The sequence below is a fragment of the Nematolebias whitei genome, chromosome 2 (assembly GCF_014905685.2).
Source record: "Nematolebias whitei isolate Nwh7 chromosome 2, NemWhi1, whole genome shotgun sequence".
NCBI classification, from domain to species: Eukaryota; Metazoa; Chordata; class Actinopteri; order Cyprinodontiformes; family Rivulidae; genus Nematolebias; species Nematolebias whitei.
The window spans coordinates 44537508-44546400 of NC_056499.1; the positions used below are offsets into that span (position 1 = coordinate 44537508).

General features: G+C 37.6%; 1 protein-coding gene across 1 annotated transcript in view; it reads left to right on the top strand.

Moving 5' to 3' along the window:
- The window catches only part of LOC119426981 (protein kinase C-binding protein NELL1), a gene marked incomplete at its 5' end in the record, with an annotated part of 564971 nt that overhangs the window by 469129 nt on the left and 86949 nt on the right, over nt 1-8893 (top strand). Inside the window, one exon of the mRNA XM_037694556.1 lies at nt 8402-8542. Within this exon, the coding sequence (XP_037550484.1) occupies nt 8402-8542 (141 nt within the window). The remainder of the gene's footprint in view (nt 1-8401; nt 8543-8893) is intronic.

The window sequence follows — 8893 nt, forward strand, 5'->3', positions numbered from 1 at the left end:
ATTTAGCTGCAGTAGCTCATGGTCAGTGATGCCGTCTTGAAATCCTGAGGTTGCAGGTTTGAGCCCAGGCTGCTTCAGTAAGGGCATCTAAAGATGTTTTGAATAAAAAAATAAGCCGTAGAGCTTTTCTTATTTACTTTATTATCTTTAGTTTTACCTAATCAATTTTCACTCACTTTGCAACAACCAACTTTAAAACACATTATCAAACCATGTTAAAATGCAATCACATTTCAAAAGGAATTTAAATTTAGGAAGGTGAATGAAGGATGAAATACTTTTTGTTTCTTGTTTTCTTGGAAAACCCTGCCTTGAGCACTTTGTATGAGCTGAACACGTGGGTTTTGTTCTAAGTATGTGTATGACATGTTCTCTGAGTCTGTTGTTGTCTTCCAATCTCAGTTAGTCTCCTCATCTGTTGAAACTGGCTTCGATCTATCCACTGAATGTATTATTCTCCTGTGTAATCAAACCTCTCACTGCTGCACAGTGTTTTTGGTTTTCTGTCTAGTACGGTATGTACTTTTCCTCACTCAAGAATTGAGAAGGACAGAATTCAGAGCTGATGGAAACCTATCTTATCACATATCGTTTCATCCTCTCTCAGGTTGATCCATTCCTCAGAGTAGCACATGTTTTTCCGCTGGCTTGACTTAGCTGCCACATTTGCTGAAGCTTTACTGTAAAATAATCTTGAACTTAGCAGATTATCGAACAATAAACTCCTTGTTCAAACACATGTCCTTTTTTTCTAAAAGTATGATTGCAAAGCAGAACAAGAATCTGTCTTTGCTCAAGAATGACATGAGAGACATGTCAAAAAGACCAAAGTTAACCATGAAACTCACACGATCCTTGTTTATTCAAACATGAACCAGGGAACTGCTGGTTAGTGCAGAACAGTTACATCCTTGATTTGGTGATTCAGCTTTGGCTTGTGTGAATGTTTATGAAGCATTCACACAATTTTGATCCATTTTTCTTCTGTACATTTCTCGGCGCGATTTTCTTCCCACAGTTTTCAAGCTATTTCAACAAATCATAAAATCAAAACGTTCAGCTCTTTCAGGAAAATCTTATAACTTTTGGTAATGGTGCAACTTTAGCTATTTGAAATATTTGGCTTTTCCTGACATATTTTTCTTCAAAGAAAATGAATTGAGCTCATTTTGCATCCTTCAAATCTTTAGATCTGATCACAGCCTTTTAATGTCCCTTTCACATTTTGTTCTGGTTCAGCTTCTTTCAGCTTCCTTGTACAAATTTAAGCATTTTTCAGTTACTTTCAGCTAATTTCAGCAGTTTTTTTTTCAGCTCTTTTGTTATTCTTTTGGATTATTTCTGCTAACTACAACATTGTTGTGCTTCTTCTAACTTATTTCTGCTAATTTCAGCTTATTCTTCGCTAATTTATGCGTTTCAGCATTTTCTACTATTTCAGCTACTATTTAGCTGTTTTTATATAAATTTTAGCTTTTTACCAGATGTTGTTATTAATATTTGATGCTGTGATCTTCGTTGGTAAGCACTTTGATAACAGTTACTGTTTTAAATGTGCTAAATAAATAAATGTGACTTGACTTGACTTTTTAGGCTAATTGCACATTTTTGCACTCATTTCTGCTTCTTTCAACCTAATTGGGCAGAAATGTGCTCTCTCCATTTAATTTAAGCTTATTTCTGCCTTTTTAGCTACTTTCAGCAGTTGTTTTTGTTAATTTCAGCTTTATTCAGATCATGTCCACGTGTTTGTGCTCCTTTCTGCTTCTTTCAGCCTAATTGGCCAAACGTGTTCTTTCTGCTTCCATCTGCTAATTTAAGCTTGTTCTACTTTTTCAGTAATCTTTTTTAACATTTTAAGCTAATTTCAGCTGCTTTCAAATAAATTCAAGTTTCAGGTGGTAATTTCTGCTTCTTTCAGCCTAATTTACTTATTTCCACTAATTTCATTTTATTATGCTCCTTTCAGCTTATTTCTGTTAGTTTTAGTTATTTCAGCTACTATATAGCTGTTTATGCTATTTTTAACTATTTCAGCTAATTCCACATTTTTAAGCTCTTTCCACTTCCTTCTGGTAGTTTAAGTTTTGTATGCCTTTTCAGCTATTTTTCAGCTATCTTTTTTGTTGCTAATTTCAGCTTTTTTATATCTAATTTCATAATTTCTGTGCTCATTTCTGCTTATATAAACCTAATTCTGCCATTCTTTCTGCTTTATTCTACTAACTTAGGTTTGTTCGTCCTTTTCAGCTAAAATTCAGCTTGTTTTTTCAGCTGTTTTTCAGCAAGTTATTTGGCGTTCACACTGCATTTTTGAAGGAAATGCAATTTCTCTAGTTGTCCTTGAAGCAGCTACTTTAATCCAACACGCTTCTGTTTCTGTTTAATGCTACTTTGCTGTAAGTACTTCCTGTGACATTTTCTTGGATGTTTTTTCTTTCTTTCAGTAGGTTAGGAAGGCTGGGAAAAGTATAGTTTTATAAAGTCCAGTAAGATAAGTGATTCTCCAGAGAGCCCGTTTTTTCCACTTTATGTGAATTTGTACCATGTTTCTTCTGTGAGCCAAATCTCACTGTTCTGACATCTTCGTTTTCCATTGAAAATATCCACAAATGAGGAGAAGTGAACCCTTCCAGATTACTAAGCGCTCATGTGTTCATTATAATCTAAGGAAACAAAGTAAAACGTGCTGTCTGGTTTCCTTCTCTTTTCCATCACCTTAAACCAAGATTGATGTTGTGTAGTTAAGTGTGCACTGAAGCATATTGAGCCTCGTATCACTGGAAGGCCATCTGTCCACTTCACTTCTGTGGAGAAAGGAAGGCTGTCCGCAGCCACACACACAAAGCTATGAAAACATTTTGGACACAGCAGCAAACAAATAAATTGAGCAGTGGGAATTATTGACTGTGGGGAAATGAAATGAGTATTTACTCAGCCTAAATAAAAAAAGCTCTTACTAAGCGTGTGACAGATAGAGCCTTAAATGACATGAGCTGGCCATAAAAAAGATTTGCAAAGCTGTAAATTGGCATTCCAGTTACAATGACTGCTGGTAATTAATACAACTAAAATCTGGTTGTGGCTGATGGTTTTTCATAGACCACATGATAACAATCACTGGATAGATAATCATTAAAAATCAAAATTGATTTTTACGTTTAATATGAAAGGATTTGCTTTTCTCTCTTAAAATATGTAATGTTTTGAAACTTCAAGGTATCTTGTACCAATAAAAATGTATATATGTCCTTTGCTGGTAAATTACACTTTCTGTCTTGTTTTTGTTTTTTTTGTATTTTATTGGAACAAATTCACCACAGAAGTTATTTCAGAGCACGTTGACAAATAAGACAAGTTTACTTTATATCCAGTTTTGTCACCTAATTAATTCAATTATGATTAAGTTCAGTCCAGTTTGTTTTAAGTAAAACTAGTCCAGTTCAGTGCAGTGATATTTCAGTGTTTGTTCATTTTCAAATTATTTATTGTAGAGAACCTTAAATGGTAAAAAAAAAAAAAAAAAAATAAATAAATAAATAAATAAATAAATAAATAAATAAATAAATAAATAAATAAATAATAAATAAAACCCCATCTATGTCAAACTGCAGTTTCATCTGGAAACTGACTTCACTTTTAGTAAATTGGCCTTTTATGTATTGTCAGCAACTACCCATATTTTTTTTTTTTGTGTGTTATTAGTGTTTGTTTGTTCTTGTTTTATGGTATTGGACATGATTGTGAAATTGTTTTAATAGTCAGTTTAATAACATTTATTTTGTTAACCCTTTAAGTACCCCACCAAGACAAATTATGATTTTTTTTTCCATTTATTATTTCCTTGGGTGACTGACAGCAATCAGTGATTATTTTTCTATAACATATACATATCCTATTCTTTTGTATATATTTTGTGAAACTTTCTAAAAATACCTGACTTAGAAGTACAAGTACACCAGCTAGTCTTATTTCATTAAAATTGTATTGAGCTTATTGCTACATGTTTTTATCGACTTTAATCATAGTAACTTAGTTGAACTTCTAAAGCAACAAAAATCAGAAGTAGGAAAATTCCTTCATCATATTCATGTACTAACACATATTCATATTTACAGAAATAGATCAACTAGATTGTTAGAGTAAGTTGATATTTATAGCAAGCTGTCATTTTTAATTGCATTAGTGTAAGTTTGCTACCTATACCATGAACTGACTAAATCAACCAGTTTGGTTAAACACATTAAAAAAATTAACATAATTTGAGCATTTGTGTTGCGTCAAGGGTCATAATTCTATTTATTAAGGCCTTTTATCACCAAAATACGTTAAAAAAAATGTCCATACCTTTCAAAGTTTACCCAAAAACAGTCATGATGTCATGCATGATGTCCTGATTTTTCACTTCCTGGTCAGAGGAGGGAAAGACAAACCTACTATTTGCTGTCACATCTGGTGGATCTTTTTATTATTACATACTTTAACTGAAAGGTAGAGCTTGTTCAATCAGTCTGAGTTAGGTTAGGGACTCCCTTCTTTGGCATTTAGTGACTCAGAATGTGATCAACTATTTGGTTGACCAGGCAGTCAAATTAAGTCAAGTCAACTTTATTTATAGAGCACATTTAAAACAGATCCTGTTATCAAAGTTAAACAACAACAACAACAACAACAACAACAATCATCCATCCATCCATCCATTATCTTTACCCGTTTATTCCATTTTGGGTCAGGGGGGTCGCTGGTGCCCATGTCCAGCAATCACTGTGCGAGGGGCGGGGGACACCCTGGACCCTGGACGGGCCGCAAGTCCATCACAGGGCCACATAGAGACAAACGAGACAAACAACCATTCACTCTCTCACTCACACCTAGGGACAATTTAGAGTTACCAATCAGCCTAACATGCATGTTTTTGGTCTGTGGGAGGAAACCGGAGCACCCGGAGAAAACCCACGCATGCACGGAGAGAACATGCAAACTCCACCCAGAAAGGCCCCTGGACCGGGGTTTGAACCAAGGACCTGCTCGCTGAGAGGCAGCAGCTCTACCAGTTGTGCCACCGTGCTGCCCCAACAACAATCAATGAGAGTAAAATTAAAGAGAAGAAAAATACAATACACTAATGATAATAACTGAAGAATTAATAAAAAGCATTTAAAACATAGGGTCACAGATATAAAAAAAAACACTAGATCAATTTACAGTGTGTGAAATGCCTGAGAGAACAGATGTGTTTTCAGCAGGGATTTGAAGTGAGGAAGGGAGGTGGCCTGCCTGATGTTGGGGGCAGGTGTTTCCAGAGTTTGGGGCCCATGACTGAAAAAGCCCGATCTCCTCTGAGCTTCAGTCTTGATTTTGGAACAGCCAAAAGCAGCTGATCAGATGATCTCAGGGCCCGAGAGGGAACGTAAGGTTCCAGAAGCTCAGAGAGGTAAAGGGGTGCGAGGCCATTTAGGCATTTGAAGGTCAACAGAAGAATTTTAAAAACTATCCTTGTACGAACAGGGAGCCAGTGAAGGGAGGACAGAACTGGTGTAATATGTTCAGACTTACGCGTTCCGGTTAAAAGCCAAGCAGCAGCATTCTGGACGAGCTGAAGACGTGAGATGGAGGCCTGGCTGATCCCAGCATACAGTGCGTTGCAATAGTCCAATCGGGTCGTGACAAAGGCGTGAACTAGTTTCTCAAGGTCGGGTCTGGACAACACTGGCTTGAGCTTAACTACCTGTCTGAGTTGGAAGAAGCTTTTCTGCAGAACAGAGTTGATTTGTTTGTCAAACTTGAAGTCAGAGTCTAAAACCATCCCGAGAGTTTTACCAGACTGCTTCAGATATGGCTGAAGAGAGTCCAGGTTGACAGGATCAGTGGTGGCAGTTGAACTTGGGCTAAAAACAATGACTTCAGTCTTCTCATTGTTAAAACTTAAGAAATTTGAAGCCATCCAGGCCTTAATGTCATCCAGACATTTTAACAGAGGGTGATTAGAACAAACACTTGCCGGTTTCACAGGCAGGTAGATCTGGCAGTCATCAGCATAGCAATGAAATGAAAGACCGTGTTTCCTCAGGATGGACACCAGTGGGAGCAAGTAAAGTGAGAACAGAAGGGGTCCAAGAATCGAACTCTGTGGGACCCCGCAAGAAAGAGGTAATGAGGCGGATACATTATTACCAACCTTTACACAAAAACTCCTGCCACTCAGGTATGAGCGGAAGCATTCTAATGCAGCACCTGTGATCCCAACTCACTGTTCCAGCCGTGATATAAGGAAACTGTGGTCAACAGTATCAAAAGCAGCAGTAAGGTCCGGGAGCACAAGTACCACAAATTGACCAGAATCGTTTGAGATCATAATATCGTTCAATTTATAGTCCATACGGGTTGTGACAAAGGCGTGGACTAGTTTCTCAAGGTCGGGTCTGGACAATACTGGCTTGATCTTAGCTACCTGTCTTTATTAAGGCATGTGATTATAAAGTAGAAATTAGTAAAATGATTTGGAACAAATTAGAAAATGAAATTTACAAATGCTTTAAAAAATATGTTGTTTAAATTTATCCTAAATAACGGCAACTACGATTACAGACTACTCAATTTATATTTATATTATGATTACAATGTGAGTTTTTAAATAGGGAAAATTAATCAACCCTCACAAGATCATTTTTAACACTTAAACGCAAAAATGAGTTACCGGTAGTTTACATTTACAGTAAGAACGAAAATAAGCAGCACTATAAATATCAGTTAATGTCAGTGTTTCAAGACAACCTCCTGCTGGAATCTCAAAGGAGGTTGACGTGAAACAGCAATGAAGACCGCCTATAGGACAGATCTGGTTGGCAGGCCGCAGACTGATTAAGTCCTCTGGATGGGGGATGAAATGTTTCTCATTTAAAGTAACTGGTCCAGTTGTCACAATTTAACCTTTTCTGTTATTATCTACCTGGATGATTGAGCTCCCCCCTCCAATAACTCTGCTCAACTACTGAAGCTTGTAACTCCTTCAGAGTGATCAAGGCCAAGGTGTCTTTATTGTCATTCACATCACATGTGGTACATGTGGTGGAACGAAATTGTGTACACAGGGTGCCAGTAACATCCAACAAAAATACAAATTGTAAATTTGTATTTGTAAAATAAGATCTAAGATATGAACCAATAAATACGCTAAACTAAGAATACACTGAGCACTAATAGTACAAAACAATGTGCCAAACAGCAGCAGCACGAACATGAGTCTCACATGTGTGGTCACATGTGTCTTGGTGTCCTTTCTCACTATTCTCCGTCATGCACAGTCACTCATGGACAAACTGCTCCGATTTACACATGTCCCACATTTCTTCCATTTCTTCGTTATGGATCGAACAGAACTCCTGAGAATGTTTGATTCATACTTTTCAAATGTTTTCGCCTTAAAGGTGGTGAAAATGTATGCAGTCCCATTTTTACAGTTTTATTTATTTATTTATTTGACTATTGCTCTGTAGAAATTAGATTTCACTTTGACATTGAAGATTTTGCTGTTGTTGTTTTTTTTGTTTGTTTGTTTTTGCCCAAAACACCAATTTACGTTGAGCATGATTGATTTATGACCAAAATAAAGGCATAAAACATCCAAGGGGGTAAATGCTTTTTTCTTGACATTGTTGCAATAACATTTTCATTAATTGCAAGATGTTTACATGTTTATTTATATTTACGTCAGTTTAAGTTCCTATATGTATTCTTCCTTCGTGATGAGCTCCAGTATAAACTCCAACCTTTTGTTTGAGTTTGCTGTGTGAATGTATGGCTGCTCATGAGCAGTCCCTAACTACTTTTCAGTGTTTGCTATTTTCTGCATTTAGGCAGCTCAGGTGACCTTCAGGCTCACCTGAACCACATCGTGTGCACCGGTCAGACCTTATAGACAACAGCAAGAGAAGTTCAGATGACGAGCAGAGCTAACAGCATACATAATGAATGAGACGGTTATTCTCCTGAGTGGGCACAAAGAGCTCAAAACTGGGCTTATGTGTGTGCACACTGCTAGCAAGTTACTAAGTAACCTGCAAGAGGAGGGTGAAACCTGGAGAGAAGAAATAGAAAAATGCACAAAGAAAACCCTTCTTCTTCTAAGTGGTTTGATTTTGAAAATGTTGATTTGTTCTGCAGCCATGGCTGCGGTGATGCTAGCTGTCTAATCTGAGCTGCTGCTGATCCAGCTCTGCTGCAGCAGAACTGATTTGTTCTGATTAGATCACCCTCAGCTGTTGTAACTAGCACAGATTAGGAAAAAAAAGCAGGCAGCACATCAAATACTTGAAATGAGCTGGGTTTTCAAGTTCACAGTTCCTTTCCATGGAACCCTTTTGACAGGTTCTCATGTTACCGTGTGTGTTTGTGTCTGCAGATATTGATGAGTGTGCAGAGGGCCTGATTGAGTGCCACAACCACTCTCGCTGTGTCAACCTACCGGGCTGGTACCACTGTGAATGCAGAAGTGGTTTCCATGACAATGGATCCTACCAGCTCGATGGAAGCTCCTGCATTGGTGAGCAAACAGTTGAAAACATCGTGTTCCCTGCTGCAGATACTAGTCCCTCACCAAGTGCTCTGCTCATCGTTCTCACAGTCAGGGATGGGTACGCCTGTCCCCAGTCATTTTGGAAACCTCAGTATCGTTGCTGGTATCACAACATGTTAAACCATTACATTTGGAGAGCTACTTGGATCCTTTACTTACTTTAATTCATTTCAATAATAAAAAGCTCATCCTTCAAGCATACCTGCAAACTAGTCACTTTTTGGCGCTTTTCAAACTAAAATATGTCATTTATGTGAATCGTCCAGATCCGGAGAGTTTTTGTTTTCGGGGGGGGGGGGGGGGGGGGGGGGGGGGGGG